The 23653-nt window shown below is 45.7% G+C and overlaps 1 protein-coding gene across 4 annotated transcripts in view; it reads left to right on the top strand.

Moving 5' to 3' along the window:
* Nucleotides 1-23306, top strand: part of GALNT16 (polypeptide N-acetylgalactosaminyltransferase 16) — a 78218-nt gene extending 54912 nt beyond the window's left edge. For 3 of the 4 annotated variants that reach the window (XM_054827633.1, XM_054827635.1, XM_054827636.1), the window contains exons 7-15: nucleotides 50-137; nucleotides 1110-1194; nucleotides 2241-2344; nucleotides 6550-6676; nucleotides 7643-7735; nucleotides 9852-9935; nucleotides 10962-11103; nucleotides 12490-12606; nucleotides 19540-23306. In XM_054827633.1, the coding sequence (XP_054683608.1) occupies nucleotides 50-137; nucleotides 1110-1194; nucleotides 2241-2344; nucleotides 6550-6676; nucleotides 7643-7735; nucleotides 9852-9935; nucleotides 10962-11103; nucleotides 12490-12606; nucleotides 19540-19677 (978 nt within the window). In that variant the 3' untranslated portion in view covers nucleotides 19678-23306. The remainder of the gene's footprint in view (nucleotides 1-49; nucleotides 138-1109; nucleotides 1195-2240; nucleotides 2345-6549; nucleotides 6677-7642; nucleotides 7736-9851; nucleotides 9936-10961; nucleotides 11104-12489; nucleotides 12607-19539) is intronic. The other variant, XM_054827634.1, reaches the window with a different exon arrangement.
* The last annotated feature ends 347 nt before the right edge of the window (nucleotides 23307-23653 follow it).

Genomic DNA, 23653 nt, shown 5'->3' with positions numbered 1-23653 from the left:
CAAGAAAAGCCTGACTTTTTTTTTTTCCCCTTTTCTCTCTCTCCCTCAGGATTATACCCGAGTGGTGAGTCCAATCATTGATGTTATCAGCCTGGATAATTTTGCCTACCTGGCAGCATCAGCAGATCTGAGGGGAGGTGGGTGTAATAAATGGCTTGTGTAATTTAGGCCTGAGGGATGGTGCATGAAAAATAATTGATGTTCTCTATAGCTTTCTAAGAAAACAGAGTGATGACCTCTCCTGATGGGTTCTCTGTCCTCTTTTTCCTGCAACTTGCAAAGTCATGTCTTTTGCAGAATTAAAACAAAACCCAACTAGTGTTTTCCTCTTGAGCTTGCATCACTGTCATAACATTTTGCAATTTCAGGGCTCAGTTAACTGATTAAACATATCACCATGCCCTCCCTACACTACATGTACACTGGAGTCTGTCAGGCACTTCCAGTTGCTGCCCCTATCTGTCAGGCTATCTCATGGCATCTTCTGAAAACCATTTTCACCTCTCTCCTGGCAGCTGAACCCCCTTGCAGCTATTCCTGCGATCACCCACAGTGCCTCGTGCTCTTCTCCCTCTTCTGTGGCTGGGGTTCGCTGCTGCACCACTTGCCGGCCAAAGACTACTTGTTCCGTGGCTACCCTTAACAATGGTGTAATGTTAGTGACTGTGCTGTGCTCAACTATCCACCACAGGCCAACTATTATTAAATGGTAGTCTTGAAAGAGGTGATGGTTATAATGATCTGCAGGCCTTTGTTCCCGGACTACATCACATCCCACAAAGTCCTTTGATTACGGCCTCATAACTTTGGCAGGCAGGGAAGTGTAAGACAGACTGGCCAAAATGCAATTCCATCTCACAGTGACAACACTGTCCTGAAGATATGGAGTGGAATTGAGCAGAGATCTGTAATGCGAAGGGATGAGGATGCCAAGACAGAAGTTGGTGACTTCTTAGCTGCATTAGGATAGGCTCTTGTCATCTTGGGTAGACCATGAGGGAGGTCAGGGAAGGAAAGTAGGAATAGCCTGTGATGTAAAGGTGGAAACCATCACTGAAGCTAATAGAAAAACAATAACAAAACCTATCTGATGTGTTTTTCCTTCTCAGGGTTTGACTGGAGCCTTCACTTTAAGTGGGAGCAGATTCCTATAGAGCAGAAGATGTCCAGAACAGACCCAACTCAGTCTATAAGGTAGCTGTCTCTGATGGACTGTGTACAGTCCTCCAAATGCCTTTACAAAGCCTTCACCTGTATGGCAAGGAGTACACCGGGACTGCCTTGCTGAGAACGAAATGCCACAGTGTTCACTTGATGACGACAAAACTCTTCACGTTATTTTCTGAATGCATTGAGGTCTATACCCTAATTCTGAGAGTATTACTCCCTGAACATTGTAAGAATAGCAATTATATACTATCATAGGCTTGTACGCATGCCACCTCTACAAGCCACCTCTTCTATATGTTTGTTTTTGTGGTTTCACTCAATACTCTGAATGCCTCAGAAATCCCTTTAGGGGTTTTTAATTACCTCCATCTTCCAGGTGAAGAATTAAGGAATGAAGCATCTAAACAGTCAGCCAGGAAGTGTAAGCAGACCTGGGAACTGAATCTTGCCTAGTAATTTCGGCACAGGATTATCCTCCTCTCCTTAAATATGCATGTCCATGGACAAAACAGACTCTGTTGGCTGGAACAGTTATTGCCTGCCTTGCTGCTGTGTACCCGGCTCTGAGGAATGTAGAATGTGACAAATCCTGATATAAAAAGTCACAGTGCTTGTCTGTATAGGCAGACAGCTCCCTTTGTAACATAAAAGTACCATTCAATTCCTCTGTGTAATTTGTGAGCCTCTGCTTTGTACTCCTGAAGCAACCAGCTTGCTATCAGCAGAGCAGTACATTGAGCAAAGTCTCTCACACCACATCTACTTGGTGAACACAGTTATCAGACAGTGCCCCTGTCATTCCTTCACACTGTGAATATTTGTATAAATGCAAAAGACACAGAATTACTCATGTAGTGCTTGCAGGACCATCTAACAAAGGCGGGAGGATGATCTAGTGAAGGGGGATCCCAGAAGCCTGCTGCCGATTCACGTCCCAGCTCTACTATTTTTCTCTTTTAAATGAGATGTAATTTGTCAGGCCTGGACAAATTGTCCCCCCTCTAAAATGAAGATGGTTGTGCTACATGTACATGTGACTATTTTGTGTGGGCTTGTGTTTTCTTTTCCAGAACACCTGTCATAGCAGGAGGCATCTTTGTGATTGACAAGTCCTGGTTTAACCACCTGGGAAAATATGATACTCAAATGGACATCTGGGGAGGAGAAAATTTTGGTAAGTTTAGGGTGTTTCAGGGGAACGACACACTAACACAGAACCACTTCCCAGTCTTCATTGCCTACCAGAACTCTCCTTTTGAGAGCTTTGATCTGCATGTTGTTGTAAGGCTAGGGCTATTGCTGTCTTGCAGGCATATGCACTATTATACAGGTGCTTCCACGGTACAAATAAGAAAGAGGAACCTCCTGATATCTTAATTTTGGCTTGTTTTTGGAGAATATTCCTCCAGTCCTTCACATGACAGTCTGTGTTGCCCCAGCTCTGAAGTCAGCAGTCACTCCTATGCTCCCTTCTTATTCCTGTTCCTCTTTCCCAGATAAGTCTGAGTTGCTTTCCCAGCTTGACAGGTCAGAAGGATGTTTTTCCTAATAGAACAAGCCTCTTTGTAAGTGTGTACAAATAGATTCAGAATGCAAACATTTAGAAGCAGACTAGGGCATCACAAACATCTGAGGAATTCAGAGGCCCAGGGCAGTCTGTCCACTCAAGTGCTGTTCTCTTATAGGGCATGGTGCTGAAACCCACCTCCTTGTGCTTAATGGTGGCACAGATGTTCCAGGCATCTCTCCTTGCCCCATGTGAAGGGATGCTGCAATGTCACCGGGTATTAGTGACAAAAGGAAGAAGAGTATTGAAAAGAGGTTCACAGACACCTCAAGTATTCGGGGCATTAATTTAGAAATTATGCAGGTGGAGCTGAAGAGATAAAAGCCTTACTCTGTTCAGCAGTCAACTTAAATAGACTTTTCTGTAGCTAACACTGCCAAAAATTATTGTGTTTCTACAATTTCCAGAAATGCCACAGATTTGTAAATAAATCCCTTTAAGAAGAGTTTATATGGTTTTTTCTAGCACCTGAAAGACCAATTAGAAAGAAAGAAATAGTCAGGAAAAGGAAACTTTTGTTTATCTGAATACAGCTGGGAGAGTTGACTCTTTCTGAAATGCTCTCTGAAACCAAGAAATAGTATTTTTGGCTGATAACAGAATATCAAGGTACCATTTTTTTAAAACAAAGTATCTAATAATGAGTGCTTGTGTTCTCTGTTTTCTGTCGTGCTCCAGTTTTATGATATTCATGGTATTAAAAAGAGATATCAAATGGGGCTTGCACTGGGATCTCAGCAGTGCTAGTAGCATCAGCTAAGCGCTGTAGGCAGAAGTAACGGGCAGCCTTTACCTGGGCATGAAGATCCCCTCTCCTGTGTTCCTCAAACTCCTCTGCATAGCCAAACTGAGCTCCTTGCTGTCACTAGCCCTGCTCCAGCTGCAGAGCCAGCCACTTGGCCATCCAGCCAGCCTCTGAGCTACAACTGTGTAAAAGCTGTAAACCCCACAGGTGGAGAAAGAATATTTCTTTAGGTTTTTGGTCGTCTGCTTCTGCCCACCTGGGAGCCCAGTGTTGTGTGATTTGTATATCAGTAGCTAGATGCTAAGCAAAGTTCTCTGTCGTAAGTGGCAGTAAATTACCTGCACACCCACAGCCCTTCTTGCACGTAGAGCTGATCAAAACCTTCACAGAACTGCTTCATTTTCCTTCAAATTGTTCTTGTAAAGCCTGGCAGTGGCTGGGTCAGGCTGTGTGGGACTGGGCCAGGTGTACAGGTCAGAGTTTTGCCTTGTTGTGTGTTTTTCCTGTAAATTCGTTGTCTCTCATCGCTTGTCTCTTACCTGCACCTCCACTCTTCACTTAAGAGGGCAAAGCTAAGTGCACAGTGCTCTGTTTAATGGGGCTTGTCCCTGAGTCGCATTGCCACACCACTGCTGTGATGAAGGCAATAGGAAGGTATTTTAAAAACGAAACAGACTTCTTTTTTAAAGCTAACTTTTGTTCAGCTCTTCAGCATAATGTGAGGCAACAAATCAGCCAGTGGCTTCTACATTGAGCCTGTTGCTGTTGCATGGCAGAGGGGTAGAAACTAGCCTATATATGACAACAAAAAGTATTAATTTTCCTTGAAATATTCAGAATGGTTAATCTACCCTCTTAAAAAAAGTTTTCCATACTTAATTGAAAATTAGATTTTATGATCGAGAAAAAATGTTGCTAATGTTCTGAAACACTATTTTTACTACAAATTACCATTTTGAGTGGAAAGGAACTGTTTGGATAAGGTCACAATTTGCAAGTGAGGGTGGGAGAGTGGTTCTGACTAATTTGGGTGGGTGAGATGGGCTGTTCCCTGCGCATGAAGGCCATTTTTAATAAACTACTTATTTGAAAATTTTTTTCCTGTGAGGAAAAAGTATAAGAGAATTTATGGGAAGGGCACAGAGCCGGACAAGCTCTATGGACACAGCAGATAACACAGAAATGATCAGGCAGCAATTACCAACTGCCTAAATATCCTTCCAGCTGGATGTGAGCTGGTAAACTCCTTTTTTCCCACTGTGACTGGGAAAAGCCGCAGTGATTAATTCATTTAAAACACATATGGATTAGGTCACGTCCTGGAAAATATACAGCAAAAAGTTCTCCTATGCTTTCCATCAGAGGATGGATGAAAATCCTTAATAAGCTATGTTTGATCTCCATTTTCTCTTCTGTTCCCCAAATCTGCATTGTTTCACCCCTTCTTTAAAGAATTCTGTCATTTACAAACCTGGACATGCAGTCTGTCTGCGTGCCTAAGATATCAATATGGCATGAGGAATCCTCTCTTGGGAAATGGACATCACTTTGTGTTACACATGCTAGATTGAGAGTTTTGTTTTTGTTATAGGCCGGAGTGAGTCAGAACCTCATTCCAGGAGAGGAAATGCCAGCTGGACGCACCATCAGACAGAAACTTATGTCTTGGCCCTTTTTTTTTGTTTTTAAAGCCCTTCCTCTCTTTGAAGCTGGAACTCCCTGTTGAAAAGAGACTGAAAATAATAAGCTCTAGGAAGGAGTCAGGGAGAGGCAAGAGCTAATAAGAAATGCTACAAAATACAGTCTAATAAAATGGGGTTTTACTTAGAAGCTAGATTAAATACACCATCTCCCCCTCCCCCCAACACACTGTTTAAACCACCTTTCTCAGGAGCTAGAGAGGAAAACTGTGGAGAAAGATGAAGGTTGGGAAGATGTTAGTGTGTGTACATGCTTTGAAACAGCCATTAGATCTGGATACATAATTTCTTTTTAATTTCTAAACATCAGAGCCCCATAATTCAGGCATTACTGGAGGAGATCCCAACTGAGTGAAATTTTTGAAGTAATCAGTCTACACAATCTGAAGCCCTTTTGGTAAGGACTACCAAAATACCCAGCTAATTTTCATTTGCCTTCTTCCTTCCTCTCTTCTCACCGCCACATGAAACGTAAGTGGAAAACCCCTCCGGTGTGGCGGTGATTAAACTTGCGAAGACAGACCCGTAAACTTGAGCGAGGTCACATCTCTTCTGTGATGCAAATAAGCGCCTGTACATCAAAGCTCCATGTTCTTCTAATCCTTTAACAAACTGTTGAATTTAGCTTCAGGACCAGCTGGATTTCTTCAAGTCGCAGGGTTCTCTCCATATTTTTATAGGCACACTAGTAGACTGATTTCTGCTCTCAGTAGCTCCCCCAGCAGAGGCAACTGGTGACAAACTATAACCCAGTCATCCACTTTTTTTTTTTTTCTAAATTAACATAGCCAAGCAGAACAAGAACAAGAAGATATTGTAGGATGGATAACATGGAGGTATGAGGGAGAGGACTCTGCTCTAGACATTGACTCACTTCCTATGCCCTCATCTTGTTCTCTCCTTTCTCCTTGTCTCCTAAACTCCCTTTCTTCCTCATATGATGTGCTTTACACAGTGAATTCTTCTTTTTTTTTTCTTCCATCCATGTGCAGGGCTGGAGAGTTACAGCAGTCCAAAACAAGGTGGGTGTGGGGGTGGTCTCAGTCTGTTGCCAAATGCCATCCTGACAGCAACCACAAGGACCTGGTCAAAGGGAAAGGTGTCTCAGTGAAATGCTCAGGGGACCAAAGCGAGGAGTGGGACTGGAGAAGGCTAGGAAGTCTCTGAGCCACAAGGGTTGCCTCCATTTTAACAAAAGGAAGATGGTTTGTCCACTCTCACCATGGTGTTGCTTTTCCAGGTTTTGCTGTTGCAGGCCATACATCTCGAGCAGAGGGGCGAGACTTTCAGGCATACTGCTGAAGTTGCCCTTCTTGGAAATGCTGTTGGCCTACCTGCAGCTGTATGACTCTTTGGGTCTCTTCCAGAGCTCTCTTTCCGAGTGTGGATGTGCGGTGGCAGCTTGGAGATCGTTCCCTGCAGTCGAGTGGGACATGTGTTCAGGAAGCGCCATCCCTATGACTTCCCTGAGGGCAATGCACTGACTTACATCAAGTAGGTGTTGGGTAGTTCCTGGTAGCAGCCAGGTCACCTTGATGTTGGGGCATGTCTAAATAAGCCTGAATTCTTTGTTGTCTTTCTGCCTGATGACAGAGGAGAACAGCTTGTGGCTGAGCATCTGTTCTCAAGGGAAGAATGAGTTGCTGTTTTCTGTGAACAAAACCTGTTCCCTTCTCTGTTGTTTGTATTAGTGCATCTTGTTCTTCCTCAGTCTGCAATGGTGGGGGGGAGCAGTACCCCAGAGAGAGACCCTGGCCATTCGTGGATACTGCCCTATGATATGTGCCTGTATATCAGCAGTCCTTAGCCATCTCTCTTGTCTCTGAGCTGCTTTTGAGTCCAGGGATCCTACTGAGCTGTATGTGCTCTGGGACAAGCCCTAAGGACAACTTACACAGCAGGGCAGATGGGAAGAGAAAAAAGATGATGCAAAGTGTTTCACAATGAGAGCAGTTAAGCACTGGCACAGGGCCCCAGAGAGGTGGTAAAATCTCCATCCTTGGACATTTCAAAACTTGACCAGACAAGACCCTGAACAATATGACCTAACCTGAAGCTAGTCTGCTTTAGGCAGGAGGTTGGACCAGGTGATACCCAGAGGTGGTTTCCAAGCTGAATTATTCCATGGTGTTATTCTAATCCGGGGAAAGGGATGCTGTAAAGCAGGGTGATGGTGACAGTCAGTCCAGGTGTCTCTGCAGAGGGAGCACGTGTGAAAAAATCATGGTAAACTATGGCTGTTAAAATTTTAACTTCTGATCTGCAGCATCCTTGCAAGGCTTTGTAGACTTAACACATTCAATGTGCATGCACCCATACTGCCCACTGTGTTTCATGTTTGGGACTGTCCCCCACTGCCTCCTGGCAGACAGGCCTTGGGTCTGCCCACCCAGTGCCTGCTCGCTGGGAGGGCAGGTTCTCCAGCCGCACTCAGCAAAGCATTTCCTCATCCCCATGCAGGAACACCAAGCGCACAGCAGAGGTGTGGATGGATGAATACAAGCAGTACTACTATGAGGCCCGGCCATCTGCCATTGGGAAGTCGTTTGGAAGGTAAGCTGCCCCCAAACCTCGGTAGGAAGGCTCTGGTAAGCCCCTTGCTAGCAAGAAATAGTTTTTGGATCTTCTCTGGGGCTAAGTGTGGGGAAACAGAGATACTCTGAATGGCTGGCTTGCCAGGGAGGTTGCAGCCTGAGTATCTGGCTAACAAGGTTTGCTTCTAATTCACTTTATTTTTCCCCCAGTAACCCATCATAAATCATTTGTTAGCAGAAGGCCAAAGGGATCTGTAATGAAATTAAAAGGGCAGACATTTTAAGTGGATAGATAAGAATATTTTCTAACACAGCTTGCAGCTGCTCTGGAAATGTGAGCTATGCTTTTAATAGAGCTTGATCCCAAGTTCCTGTGCAGATGCAGAATCCTGGGGCAAACACAGCTAGCTGGCACATGGGGTAGGTGCACTCTCCTCTTTCCTGATGAGTGAATGGGTGGTTTGCCTCATTTGTAGGGCCGCATGGCAAATGGCAAGACATCTCATTTAGAAGCACAATCTGCTTGTGAGTTGTCTCCAGCACCTGCTGAGCTCACTTCTGTGCAGAATTGTGCTCCTTACAGCACCTTTGCTAAAGCTGTTTCCAGACTACATGGGATTCACTGTTATGGGCTTAAGTGTTCGTAGTGACCCGGAAATCAGTGATGGACATCAAAACCTAGGATGAGGGGAGAGCTTGCTCTCTGTGCTAACAAACCCATATAACTCCCAAATAAACGTAAAAAATCCTAAGGGTGGTGTATATCTGTGGGTTATATCTGCCTTTGAACAAGTGACTGTTGCTGTATCAGCTTAAGGACTTAGCAAATGTGGTTGTATCTCAAATGTGTAGCTACATGCACTGGGTAATGATGCATCTCCTGCTTATTTGATGACAAGCAGGTTTGGTCTGACCTCCACACACTTTTTTGTTGTACATTGCGCTTTATTATCATGAGGCATTACATATTTTTGTACAAATAGCTTTGCCTACCTAATTTATCTGTCTTTGAGCTGACTGCAGCAGCTGGGCTGGGGCCAAATAGCAAGTAACCCTGCTTCTTGTGAAGGAAACCGGACGATGGCATATAGGACATGGATACATTGCTAATGTGTTTTAGGGCCAAAGCCTGCAGTTCTTGTTCACACAGACTTCCTAATGGCTTTACTGGCAGCATAGGCTGAATAAGAGCTGGAGCAGAGCTGTAGGATTCAATTTCAGGCAATTTCTTGAACTGTAGTAACAGCCCTGTGATCTTGTATTAAATATAGATTTTAGAATGCAAATGCCTCTGACACCATCACTGTCAACTGGGCCGCAAGTGGACCCTCCTTCCCCACAATTTTGATGTGAATATAGGATCTAAGTTCATTCTCCTGAGGTATGGGCAGTACAGTGGTCTCTCTGGACTGAGGATGGCAAGGAGCATGGGTACAGTTGAAAGTCCTTCCCAACAGACGAATGTAGTGGTGTAGCTTGAAGAGGAGAGTTCCTAAGTCACTGCTCAGAGGGAAGTCCTCTTCTTCAGCCAGCTAAAGCCAAGCAAATCAGCAGTGGGAGGACTGCTGCAGCTGAGTTAATTTCCCCTTATACTCCTCCCCTTTCCCAAAACTGCCTAAGAACAAATAATTATGTTCTTTAGATCTGAAACCGAACCTGAGCCTGGAGATGCTGCCTTGTTCACTCACCTCTAGCACACAGATTAACTGTTTGTATGTACCTGAGCACCAACACTTTCTAGGACTTTTCAGGAGCTGATGGTTGTGCAAGTTTCATGGTATGCCTCTACAGGGGCACCCAGAGGCAGAAATGCTTTCATGGGCGTACAGTAGTTTTTCTGCAATGTGTTATTTAACACTGTAGGACCTGGGACCTGCCATTGTTCTGAGCCAAAGAAAGTGCAAGAATTGCTCTCTGAAGGTGTTTATGTCTTCCTTTTCTATTTCCTGCCACTTGCCTCTCTCCTCCTTTTCACCTCAGGTCACTGCTAGTGCTCTGAACCGAGCAACAACTAGGTGGGAGAATGAGTAAGGAGGAAAAGTCATATAGTCTCCCTCAAACGTCCTGGCTGATCTTCATTGTTCCCCTTCCTCCTGTTCACTACCTTATCCTCAACAACCTGCCTGTATTTCCAGTGTTGCAGACCGAGTGGAGCAGCGACGCAAACTGAACTGTAAATCCTTCCAGTGGTATCTGGAGAACGTCTACCCCGAGCTCAAGTGAGTCAGTTCTCCGCTTGTAGAAGTCTCTGAAGGATCTGGGAGGTGGGTCACAACGAGAATCTGAGCCTTGGCAGCAGCAGGCAAAAGAGAGACTTATGCTTGGAAAAGGTTTTCCTCTGTTCTTTTTGGTGAGAAACATCCTGTGATTTCCTGGCTTGTATCCTCACAACAACTCTGCAAAAGGTTTGTTGCTCCTGCCTCTGGGACCCCTCTGCTCTGCCTCATATAGCTGTCCCTCAGAGATGTGCAACAGTGGTGTTTTTGGAGGTGCGGCATGCAGACAAGTGCCAGAGCACTACCTCCCTCCCCATTAAGGCTCGGTCTCTGCCTGTTGGATGCTCTGCCTGGAGGTAGTTGAACCAAGTAGAGCTGGACAGTCTCAGTGCAGAGGTGCAGGTGATTCAGAGAAAACCCCGGTGAATACCAGAACCAGCTGTGCCCGTGGCTTCCCCTGGCCCGGTCAGGATGCAGTAGTGCTGCGGCATTGCTCTGCTGGGAGGTAGCCTGGGTAGAGCTGTGTCGTTAGCACTTGCTAGCAAACTCACCCTGGCAACACATCTTTACATCTCAGTCAAGCAAAGTCTGTAGCTAACATGGGGCGAGGCTAAAACATCCAGCTGTAGTCTGGCCTTAACAGATCTTTCCTGTATTGCTACCAGTGAACCAGTGAATAAGTGCTAGCCCTGGAAAATGGGGAGGCAAAATCAGGATAAATCAGTGTGGATATGGCTTTTTACTGGCAATGGCCTCTTTCTGAAGAGACATCACACTGAACTGCTTGGGGTGCTGTTAAAGCACCTTATGCCTTCTGAAACAAAAGGGTACCAGCCCTCTGACCAAGTTCTCCATTGACTTTTGCCTCCTCCAGGCATTTCCAGTGGATAGCTAGCATGATATTGTTCATTTTCTGTTAAATAAAGGGGACTATGTTTCAGTAAGGGGCCAGTTACGCCCTTCTAAATGTGTGTGCGCTTTGGACATTTCAGTGTACGAAGTGCCATGCAACTGTTGTTTCACTTCAAGGGTTCCTGAAAAGGAGCTGATTCCAGGAGTAATTAAACAAGGAGGAAACTGCCTGGAGTCTCATGCACAGGATACCACAGGGAATACGTTGGCTGGCATGGGAATCTGTAAAGGAACAGTGAACAATCCACCTGTCACTCAGGTAAAGCAAGCTTCAGTTTGGTGCTTTGCTCCTGCTTCTGCTCTTTTTATTACTGGTGAATGAAAAGGCATCTCTGGCCTTGGTGTGTTTGTACAGAGGTGAATGAAGGAAGAATTTGGCCCTATTAATGATTTTAATAGTAAGCACAAAAAGAAGCCGTGCCCATCTCTTAGAGCTCTGTTGGCTCAACAGACTCAGCAGTCAGACACAGAGTGGGAAGGTTTTCATCACTCAAAGGCAACAGGTAGTGTTTGAATGCTCAGGGGTGTGACTAGTCTGTGCAGTAGGCGTGCGACCAGGATTTGAGTCATGTAAGCTGTTCCCACTCAGACTGTTGCTTGGGTGTGCTCTGCTTCATCATCCAACCCATGAGAACCAGTCCTGGGGTGTGCTTGGCTAGTACCCCGGCACGTGGGGAAGAGAGTTTCCCAGGATCAGAAACATTCCTTGGTCTGCCAGTTCAGCTGTAGCTGCAGATGGATTGAATTGTGCTGTTTTACAGATGCATTTCAGTATAAAGCCCAAATAGAGTTTAAATAGCCAAGACCCTAGCTGCAGTAATCTGGTGCAGCTCTCCTAATGGCAGTGGAGCTGTGCTGGTTTATACCAGCTGAGGATCTGCACTCAGCCTCTTCTTCTGGTGACCGAAAGCAGCAGGGAAGCAGCTTGAGAAAGTTAAGGGTCACAGTAGGATATTTTATGCCAGAAAATACATATTCACATGTGTTAACTGTTGGAAACCAGTTTGCAGCCAGCGTTCAACATGCCGTTTAATCTGACTCATTGTTCCATGTCATTACCGTTTGAAATCTCTGAAACTTACTGCATTTTGTATTTCTTTCTTGGGGAAAGTATAATAATAATAGTTGATTGGGTGGGGTATCCATCTAGTGAGAGGAGGGAAAAATGAAGTGGCTTGTGCTTTATGTGTGCTAGTGATACATGCTAGCCGGTGGATATGCTTGCATGTGTTTTCCTTCACTTGACAATCTATAGGTCCCAGATACCTGTTACAGAACATATCTGTTATGTAAAATATGCAGAAGCAGTTACATGTCATGTAAATCAGGGGTCAGGGTCCTCCCTGCTTTGTAGGCCTAAATCTGTAAAGCTGCAGAGCAGGGAGTTGCGAGGGATCCAAGGTTAATCAGACAGCTCAGATGGTCAGGGGAGCCAGCTGCAGGCTTTGAAATAGTCATCATGCACCAAGCCTGAGCATTAACTTCTGATCAGGTGAAGACTGCTGCCATAGTCTTCCCAGGAGCCTTTGGTAAGAGTTGAACAAAGGATACAAGTTTTTTGAAATACCTGATAGAAAACACTCTTTCTCCCTCATCTGATCACCATTATGATCCTAATGAATCCTTTCTTTTTCTTATGCCAAAGGAGTGGGTATTCAGTGACCCTCTAATTAGACAGCAGGACAAGTGTCTTTCCATTACCTCCTTCTCTACTGGCTCTCAAATCACACTGGAAGCCTGCAATCAAAAAGACAGCAGACAGGTAGGTAACTGTGCACCTGTTTTTAATCCCTCTATTGCCACATACCAGTGTTCCTACATCAGTGCAGCCTGCAGGGGCAAACCTAATACTATCAAAGTGTATAAAAGTCCCTTCCATCTTCTGCATCTCCCTCTTTGGTTTGTTTCATAAGCTCAAATGTATGAAATTGCCCACAACCAAAGCAGGGAGCACTGACCACACTAGTGTGTGGGTGTCTGCTCTGCCTGGGCCCTCAGCAGCATGGTTAGCTCCAGCACCCCAACCTTGCTCCTTGGATACATTTACGTTGAATCAGATCGGTGCATGGATGGAGCACAGCATCAGAGAGGGGTAGATAAGCAGCAAATACATTGAGATAGCCAAGAGAAGGGCAGTGTGAGCTATCATTTGTTTGCTTATTTAGAAGTGAGAGAACTGTGTTGTGTGTGCTGTCTTTGGACATGTGAACAGACCTTTAAAACTGAGTATGTGCAACTCATTTGAGAAATACCAACTGACATAAAGCACCGTATGTTCCACCCAAACTGCTCCCTGAGGAAAAATGCACAGCAGCAGTGTTCCCAACAAAGTGCAGTGTTCCAAACAAAATGCAGCTCTGTGACTCTGACACTGTTTCCAAGATGTGCATCCCTGATCTGTCAGGACACATAAGTCATTTTGCCTTACGGCACAAGGTAAGAGATGGCCTCTGCAATGGCCATGGTGCCCTCACAGGGATGTCATGTGCCTTTTTATCACAACTGGGCAAAACACAACAGGTGACAACGCAGCACTGGCAGACAGTGGACTGGTCTTGTTTCATCCCTAGTTCCTGTGCTTCCCTCTATACCAAGACAGAACACGTTTTCTGTCATCTAAGGCTATGCTGGCTCTGCGTTTTCTGACACATCTAGTGTTTTGATAGCCCAAAGGTAGGAGACGTCTCAGCTTGCTACCAGTCCTCAGCAGCATCCTCTTTTGTCAGTACTTTATGAATCTCTGAATTTAGTTCTTTCTGAAAGAAAGCACTGAAATCTAGTCTTGCCCATTTATGGAAAGCCTGTGTAGACTTTCCTCTGGAGGGTTGGTTAATGCAGAAGTGTCTTGAAGAGTTATCACTGTGAATACACTGGGAAAACTGGATTAGCCTTGCAAGGATATCCCAGGTGGGCTGTGTTTGCCTGCTCCTTTTCCTTGTTGGTAATCACTCACCCCCTTGCTGTGTAATTAGGTCACTTAGCTTCCCCTTAGGTGCCTTGCAGCATTTTCCTCCCTGGCAGCAGAGAGGACTCTAGCAGCTGCCAAAATCAGCTGTCTTTCCCCGCCTCCCCAGTCATGGAAGGACAAGGGTCCCCTGAAAGGGGGTGCAGTCCAAGCTCTATTAGCCAGAAGAGAGATTAATCCACACTAACACAAGCAGGCTCATTCTGCTGCTGGAGTATGATTTATTGAGCCTTGAAGTGTTGATTATATACAGGCTCATTATAAAGACATGCACACGCACTTAAGGATGTGAGCTGTTGTTTTCCATTACCTTGTGTGAACAAACTGCACTTAAATCAAGGACTTGACCTAGTAGATGATTTAGCCAACTGACTGCAAGTAACGATTTTGTTTAAGCATTTCAAATAATTAGAGACTGATTTGAATCACATCTGCCATTCCAAACCACCTTGCGGCTGAAAGGATGAGGTGGGAGAAGTGCATTTGAATTTTTAATCTAATATAGGTTGAAATGCTTTGAAACATGGGGGGGGGGTTTGGAAGTCCTAAACTCCTATTTCAGGTTTCTACTTATATAACCAGTTCTACTTGCAACGCTTAAGTTTGTTGTGCTCTTGGGGAATGTTGTTATGGTCCCTTCCTACCATAAACACAACAGTAAATATTGTTAATACTGACATTGTATTTTAATTAGCTTGAAGTCAGTCATCTTTGCAAACTCTCCCATTCTCTCTCCTCCATGTCTTTTCTAGAGGGGCCACCTGCATCTAAGTAGTAGGTGGTCTGAGTGGAAGGGGGTGAGCCTGGGCAACGTGCATCACACATATAATATCTTAAGAGGAGACGGTGGCATGACGAAAGCCCAGCTTTGAACATTTCTGGTGTCATTGTCATCAGAGGTCTGTGGTGGAAGACGTTTGGACTTTTCTGAATCTAGACTTCATGCCTATGTCTGAGTGATGCAAAAGCAAGATTTCTGACAAAAGATGGGGCACGTAATGGCTTCATTTTTTAGTGTCATCAGAGCAGATTGGTTAGGTCCTTATGACAGCACCATACAGCTCCTAAAGTTGCTTTCTGCTTTCAAACATACTGAATCTGTGCCCATGCTATGCAGTTTGTTGTGCATTAAGCGTGTCCACAGGGCAGATAATTGTGTTGTTATATTTGAGTGCTAACAACGGTCCATCTAACATATATGTAATACTCTAGTGGAGGCTTTACAATATTACAAGCTGTACGTAGAATATTATGTCAAAATAAGTCTAGAACTTTGCAAGTAGGAGGATACAAGACAATGGTCAAAATTTAGATGGTTTTTGGTTCTGTCAGACTATTCTCCCTTGGGTTGAAAGGAACCAGGAACAAAATCTGTTTGGCACCGTGATCCTGTTGATCATTCAACAGCAACAGCTGGCACTGCTAGCAGAAAACCAGCCAAGAGCTATTCTGCATAATCAGAACTAGATTTCAAACCAGATGGATGTTATCCATAATGTTATTTGGAGAATAGCATTTTTTAGTTGAATACACAATAAATTATTTCCTTTAGCTTTGGTTTTGGCTCTGACTGATGGTGGGAGTGGCGTTTTAATTTGTATTATAGTGAGGACAAATAGAAGGCAAAGTGAGAGTCAGACACTAAAACAAGAGAATGAAAATGAGAAACACTGGCACAGTATTTCCCAACAGAACAAGAAGCATGCTGAGAAATCCTATTAAACAGCCATATTTCATTAAAATGTGCTAAAGGAATGTGACCCCAGCCTGAAAATGAGGACACTAAGTTTTCTTATGAGACAAACAGTATTTGAAGTCCTGTGTGCCTTTGGATGTGACTGGGAAATTTTTTCCACCTTGCTTCTCAGTGTGTCATATTACCTGAAGTGCAGACAAATGCGACTTTATATAGATTATCGGAAAAGAGAAGGAGCGAAAACCTGTCTGTTGTGGAAGCACCTGACTTTTGATCACCCTGAAAAATTACAATAGTGTAAACACTTTCAGCTCTTGTATATATTGGGTAGAAGAGGACTGGCTGTTTCTGACTTTTCTCTTAGCAATTACACATGGAGTGCTTCTATCCAGTCACCTCAAAGTACTTTACAATGATAGATAATAGAGAGCGAGCTTTTCAAGAGTGGGGAAAATTTTGGTCAACATTAGGGAAGAGGATCAAGACACAATATTTCAAAGAAGATATGGAATCTTATTTTTCTATCTCTACTCCAAACCTGCTGTGACCAGTAAACTGTATTACCTCCATCTGCACAAGAAAGGGAGACCAAGGAAAATTTCAAGCCAAAATTTTTCACATTGTGCAATGCTTATATCTTCCAAAAGCTTTCCTTCCAAGTACAGGCCAGTGATAATGTCTGGGTGTAGGAGAGGACAGGACTCCCTGTAATGTCTGGCTGTATATGCAGGAGGTGTCTGCTCTGTTTGTTTGTTTTTCCTGAAGATGGGCATCATCGCTGTCATTTGAAAGTTAGCTGTCCAGGCTCCCCTTATGGTCTGTGGAGAAAGCTGGGCCCTTCCAGAAGGTGCTTGTACCTTGGACCCCTCCATAAGTCTGTCACCCAGTGACTAGTTTAGACTAAGTTGCGCAGCTCTGTGGTGGCTGATGGTGGGAGACAGCATCCTTTCTTCTGTTTGCACCCATTCCTGCTGCCCACCCTCCTCAGGGGTGTCCTGGTTTTCGGCTGGGATAGAGTTAATTTTCACAAGAAGCTGAGAGGGGACGCAGCCAGGAGAGCTGACCCAAACAAGCCAAAGGGGTATTCCATACCATATGACATCATGCTCAGTATATAAAGGGGGCTGGCCGGGGAGGAGGGGCCACTGCTCGGGATGGGCTGGTCATCAGGCTCCGGTGGTGAGCAAATTGCATTGTGTATGACCCATTTTGTATATTCTTTTATAAGTGGTGTTGTTATTTTCCTTTCCCTTTGCTGTCCCAGTAAACTGTCCTTATCCCAACCCACGAGTTTTACCTTTGCCTTCCAATTCTTCTCCCCATCCCACTGGGGGAAGAGGGGTGAGCAAGCAGCTGCATAGTGCTCGGCTGCCGGCTGGTGCTAAACCACAACAAAGGGTCTGAGATATGATGTTGGGCTGTCCTTGGTAATCCTGTGGTCTGGCAGTCAGGTGGGGGGGTCCTGCGAGAGGTTCAGGTGAAGTCAGGGGAGTTGCTCTGGTATCTCATGGAGGGCAACAAAGCACAGTTCCTGACCAGAAAGAGTAGAATCCATCATTCTAAAAATACCACTTCCATGTGAGATGAGGAGCCCTACTTTGGCTTTTGCTGTCAGTACACTTTGCAATAGCTCCATGCACGGCACCTCCCTGCAGCCCAGATGAGCTTTATATTCAACTCTGTCACCTTTTCAGCATTTCTCTTCCTCCTTCCCATCCTTGCCTCATTTTCTGTTGAAGGTGGGGGTCTGGGGTGACTTGAAGCACTGGGCTTTCCAGTGGTGTGATTCACTGAGAAGCTGATTGATTTGGTGTAGTTTGTTAGCAGCAGAAAATGTGCTCTGGTGAGTGTTTGCTGGTGTCCTGCTGTGTCTGTTGCTGTAGACTCTCCCTACAGACATCACAGTGGGTACCTGCTCAGCATGGAGAGATGACACAGCAGCGGGTCTCTGATCTGGAGGAATAACATAAGCGAGCCTCCCAGTGGTGCTAGTTTTCTCCTGAATGGCTAGAGGGGAGAAGAAAACCAGTGTCTCTTGGTAATTGCCCTTGCCCTTGCCCTCCATCTCAAATCTCATAACAGCATACTCCTTTACAGCAGGGTCTTCTGGTGAGCTCTGGGGTGTGTGGAAGAGATGACTGGTGGCCATTCTCTAGCACAGGCACAGAGGAAGGCAAAGGAGGAGGCTGGGAATTCACAAGTACAGAGGGGCAGGGGGAGGGTGGAGGGCAAGGGAGGATTTCCCTTTGCACAGTAGGTGTGCTTTGAAGAAGGTCAAGAGGCTCTTCACGGAGGTGTCTGTGACCCTGGGAAACTGTGGTGGGGAGGCTGTTGTGCAGGTTGCACCAGGTAGGCACAGTGTTCTGCTTTCCAGGGGAGAAGACCTCCTGCTTTCCACTCCATCATTACAGCTGCCACTTTACAGTATTAACTCTTCCTCAGCTGTTTGCAGGGAGACTTCTGCGAGATCAGACCCAGATGGCTCTGGGATCTGTGTAGGCATTGGGTTGCAGCAGCTCCATCATCGCTACATTCCTCTGCCCCTTTGCCTATTAAAACCAGCTTCTTCCTGCTGCAAACAGCTCTCCTTTAATGGTACCCTGTCAGCCAGGGCTAGCAGTGCTGGCAAAGTGATCCTGCCTCTGGCATTTAGTCTTGAAAGAATATGTGATACAGGAGCAGCAGATTACTGTGGGCTTTGTAACTGCCCTGCCCTCCAAGAAATATAACCAACACACAGATTTGGAGGAGAGCTGCCAGCAATATGTGAACATAACTAGATGTCTTAAACCACACAGCATGTAGCAATCTGTTTGCTGTATTACCCAAGAATTAAAATGTTGGTAGATTTTGACATTGTCTGGATTCTGCAGGAATTTTTTTATTGCCTTTGCATATCATTTCTGCAACAGCCTTGAGGTCCATCAGTACTGTCAAGCTGTTTCTTTTTCCTCATCAGTCTCGTCCTCATAATATTCCTAAGTTGTTTACTGACTGAGCACCCAGTCCCTAATTCTAACTGGGTTATCTGTGTGACTGAAGAGAGTGATGGGAAAATCCCTGGAGCACTCAATCCAGTAACTTGCTGATCTCAGCTGTGCCCCACTGGAGGGAAATGGCACAGCCTCACCTGGGAGATCCCAAGTCCACAGGCTCATTTCTACTTTTTTTTCTCTTCACTATCAGCCACAATGGTCCCAGTTCTTTCCAGCAGGGATGGAAGGTACAGCCCTTTCCCAGCAGAAGTTGCAATTCAAGGTTAGGACATATGTTTTGTTTCCTGGAAAGCAGCACAACCAAAGTGGACCTTCAGGAAAGGGTTGCATGTGGGACCTTGTGGATAGTTCCAAGAGGAGCAGCCCCAGAGGACAGCACTGCAGACAGCAGAGCAATATGTACCGAGAAGCTGTCAAATGGACACTTATAAACTGAAATGTTGGCAGGACAGATAAGATTATGAAGAAGAGCCGTCTGAGAAGCGTGCAGAGCTATGAAGAGCTGTCAATGTAGTGCTGATAAAAATCTTGAATTTGTTGAGAGATGTGGGGACACGAAAGAGAGATCAATATGATCTAGTCAAGCAGCAAGAAGTGTGGTTTTTGCTTTCTGCGGCTGGATTGCTTTCCATGTTGGGAGAGCTTTCAATGCTTTCCTTTCTATGGCTTGGAAAGAAACTGTAGAAGGGTTTCAGGTTTTGACAGGTATCTGGATGTCTAGAGATGCAGGACAAAGAATTGCAGGGAAACTGTGAATATAATATGCTTTTGAAAATGCCACTAGTTGCTGATCTTTGTGTTTTTTACCTTCAAGATGCTTCTGAATATCTAGCCCTATAATTCAGTTAAACTCACACTCCAGGTATCATTCATACAGGAGACCAGTGCTTTGGAGATGCTGCCCATACTCAGATTTTCAGTGTCCCCAGTTGTTGGAGTTTACTTGAGGTTTATGCTCAACCTTTCTCCTCCAGCTCGGACACACAGTTCTCTGGAGAAATGGAGGTAACAGCATATTTCTTCTCTGTCTTCTCACAGAAGTGGAAGATGAAAGGCAGTTTCATTCAGCACTTTGTCAGTGGTCTCTGCCTGGAAAACCAGACTGGAAGAGTGGTGACCAACCCTTGCCAAGCAGATGTACCTGGCCAACAGTGGGAGCTGCTACAAGCAACATGATGGTAGCACAGAGATATCCTTGTTTCTTTGTGCATGAGACTTTGGGAACAGAAGGGGATTGGAAAGGGAAGAATGGTTTTGTATGTCTGACTCTAAATGTTTTCATTGTGCCCATCTGCAAGCCACCATTTCAGCTGAGCACTTGGTGTTTTTGAGCTTTTCAGAGAATAAGCTGGGGGTGAGAGAGGAGAGAGTTCTTGAAATCTTCCCATCTGTTGTCTTAAGTTCTCCTTTGTAGCTGATGTCCGTGCACAGCTGCACCCAGAGAGGGGGTAGGATCCAGCCCAATACTCAGAGTGACTAGAACTGCATTGCAGTCTCCCCATCCGTTCCTTTCTCTGCATTCAGAGTCCACAACCTTCAGTCCAACAGCTTAATCAATGCTTATACAAACATTGGTAGCTCTTTGGCTTCCCTGGCTTTTCACTCTAACATTGTGCATGTGTGTGTCTCAGTGAGGACTGGCCAGAAGAGGCATCGTGATGAGTGGAGGGGTTGGGAAGGAACCAGCAGACCCTGGGGGCAGGTTTGTAACCTCATTCTGGTGGGCCCGTTCCTTCCTCTGCCTGCAGTAGCTGCCCTGCAGCCAAAAGGGCTGAGGTTGGGAAATGGGGCACAATGCTGACAAGAGAGCTGGAAAAGGGACAATCTGTTTTAGCAGCATAACCAGGGATTGTTTGGGGGACTGTTTCCTGTTGAACTCTTGCTTCCAGTTTTTTACAGGTGAAAGCCAGCCATGCCTCCCTGAGTGATCCAAGCCCTCAGGCAGCCCAGCTGGACCTGGGTTCAGGGTACCACATTCCTGCGGAGCTGGTCAGAGACAGGGGCTGACACTTTAGGGTGCTGGGGGAGCTGGGACCGTTCTCTGGCTGCTCTTCCTGGTGCCAGACACTGCCTGTTGCACCCCACACTGAAGGTGATGCAGAGACCTGTGTGGGCAGCACACGCTGACACTGACACTGCATTTGGCTCAGGCCTGTGGCAGTAGCCCATCCAGTGACCCGCTGCGAGAGGCAGACAGCCCCTAGGCTATCACAGGCTTGCTGCTGCCACTGCAGGAGCGCAGCCCTCTCACTGGCTCCATGACAAGCCACCCAGTCCCTCTGTCTAGTTGCTTTTCCCCCTCTCTCTCAGAAGGAGGTGAAAAGGCCTGGGGCTGCTCCCCTTGCGATGCCCAGATCTCCTCCTGATGCGCACCTTGGGGAGATTAGTTGGTGAAGCTGAAACTGCCCCCTGCACAAATGCTGCCACAGTACAGGCCTGCCCTGAGACATTTCTCCTTTGTGTTCTGGAAATACTGAAGACAACTGGTGTCTCTAGCTAGCATCCCAGTCCTGCTCCCAGTTACCAGTCAGCTGTAGCTGAGTGTGGGTTTTCAGACTTGCTAGGGGAAGCTTACCTTATTCAAATTAAAAAAAAATCCTCACAATGTTACCTTTTCCTACTAGATCTGTTAAATTTTCCTCTTGGAGCTAGGTTTTTTTAAACCAACCTTCCTCTCCAAGAGCCTGGTAGGGAAACCAGATGGTGGTGCCACCTTCAGTAAGCAATTGCTTGCCTGGATCCTTTCTGATCTGGTGTAAAAGAAACAGGATCTTCATTTGGATTTTGAACAGCTGGCTGCTTTTTATCATGCTTGTGTCCCTCTCTAATTCTTTCTCCTACCTTGATATTAGCCCAAACAGTTGACCAAAGAACAGATAGTTCTTCATACATTGCATGTGCTCAGAAGTGCTTGTGTGAAAACTGGATGATTTGTTTTCTGTTCTCGGTTCTTTTATTTAAAAAATTAAATCAGCCAGGTGGCAGGAGCTCTTTTCCTGTTTCCCCCTTCACTTTGACATCAGCTCACCATCTTGACACCGATTAACCAGATGAATGACCTGCCTGCACTGTGAAAACTCAGGAGGCAGTTCCCTTTGGTCCCAAGCTTACAGCATGGTGCAGCCACACTTCTGTATGGGAATGGGGGCACTGACTCCACAGAGATTTCTCTTTCCCTATATAGAGATGCTTTGGGCCTGAACCACTGACACCAGGAAAGAGCAGAGAAGGAAAGTAAGTAGCCTAGGAACAGAAAGAGGGCAAGGCGGGCAGACAGGGATATGCAGGAGATGCTACTTCCAGAACAGCATCATTAGGCAGTATGAGCAGGAACAGTCAAGTTCTCACATCCCTGGCTTGAAAAAAGTTGATGCAAAGACAGACGAAAGGCCATTGAGCAGGTACTGTACGTAAGCTCTGTATACAACGAAGTGCTAAAGGACTAAGTATTTTCATTAAAATGGATCCTAAGTGGACCATCTGAGCTTCCCCCGTCTCACTCTCCAGCAGCTTAAGGGTTGCAGCTAACAGCATGTTCCCTTCTCCACCAGGTACTGCTTCTTTCCTTCTTGCTCCCACTGTGTGTGTGCAGCTTTCTTGCAGTTCCTTCTTCATAACCGTGCTGGGACTAGGACCCAGCTCCTCTACAAACAATTCTCATGACTGCTGCAGACCACAGGAGCCCTGCTTATGTACAGTCTCCAAGCTTTGGGCCAGCCCTGGTTCAAAGGGCTCTTGTCAGCACGCTGGCTGCTGCCCTTGACTTTGTGCTTGGCTCCAGTGTTGGAGGTTACTGACTGCTCCTGGAGCAGAGGTACCTGGACTAGCTGTGTTGATTTGTGCCTCTTTTCCTACTGCTCACCCCTTGGCAGAGCGTGAACTGGCATCCATTTGGGGCCGTCAGCTAGGGCAGCTGAAGGTGGGACACTCCCCTTCTTCAGCTGCCCTGGCCTGAGGGAGAAAAGGGAAAAGGTGGGCATGTGCTGGATGTCGATAACTTAAATTGCCCCTGGAGTTAGGGGCTACCAGAGCCCCAGCTCTAACCAGTTTGGGGCACATTCCTCTGAGGTCACCTCCCCACTGCTTACTCCACTGTCAGCTAAAGCAGTGCTCACAGGACCTTCCTGCAGGCCCAGTGCAGACCTCCCCCCACATCATCTTCTGGAAGCTGTTGGTTTCCAATGGATTTTAGCAATTGCTGAAAAGGAGGTGTGTTACAAAAGGTTGCTTTCAAGTGTGGGCAAATGAAATTTCTCCTCAGAATAAACAAAGCCTTGTCCAAATTCATTATTAGCATACTTTCCATTTCCCTTGCACTGAAGAGAAGGAGGAACAATGTTATCTGTGCTTTTTTCCTCCAAGGTCCATGCAGTGCCATGTTTTGGAACCAGATTCCAGTGGGTTTTTTGAAATCAAACTGAGCCCTCAAATTTGGCCCAGTGATTTGTTTCCTGAACAGTGGGAACAAGGAGCTGCTCGCCCTTGTTTTCCTGTTTACTTTAAACAGCCTCCTAGACTGTCAAGACAGAGCATTTGCATTGGTAAAACCTTTTAAGAAAGCTATTATTGTATCTGATCATCCAGTGTAATTTCATGTGCTGTGAACCAATGGGGGTTTATTTAAGAGGAGCTGAAACTACTGTTGTACAGAAATCAATTTCAAAAGGTTTATTTTCCCCACTCACTTGTAAGTTGCACTTTGCCAGATGTAATTTATGTGGAGCCCAGATTTGTTTTCCCTTTTCTTGAAGAAAGCATGTGCCAGAAGCTGTTTAATGCCTGGAATAAAATCCACTTTGAAACAAGTGTTTCAGCCTGTTCTTGTTCCCCCTTACTTCCCATCAGAAAAGAGCCTCCATTCTTTCTTGCCTGGTCCCTGCCTCTGTCACTGGGTTTGTCCCCCCAGACACACATACCCCAGATCTTTCCATGGGTTCCTGGGTTGCTCCTAGAGGGATACTGCAAGAGCTGGCAGAGAGATTTCTAGGTGTATCAGTTGAAAACGAAGAAGCCCTCCTCAGCTGGCTAGGCAGGCAAGTATCCTTTCTGGCGAAAGTTAAGAGCAGCTAATGGACTGGCTTTCACATACTGAAATAAATTGCTGGGGGGGGGAAATAATTCCTCCTGTAACTCCCTCCTTGATCTTTTCCTC

The sequence above is a fragment of the Grus americana genome, chromosome 5 (genome assembly GCF_028858705.1).
Source record: "Grus americana isolate bGruAme1 chromosome 5, bGruAme1.mat, whole genome shotgun sequence".
Lineage (NCBI taxonomy): Eukaryota > Metazoa > Chordata > Aves > Gruiformes > Gruidae > Grus > Grus americana.
Note: the sequence above shows the minus strand (reverse complement) of the source record. Positions and strands in the feature narration are given on the sequence as shown.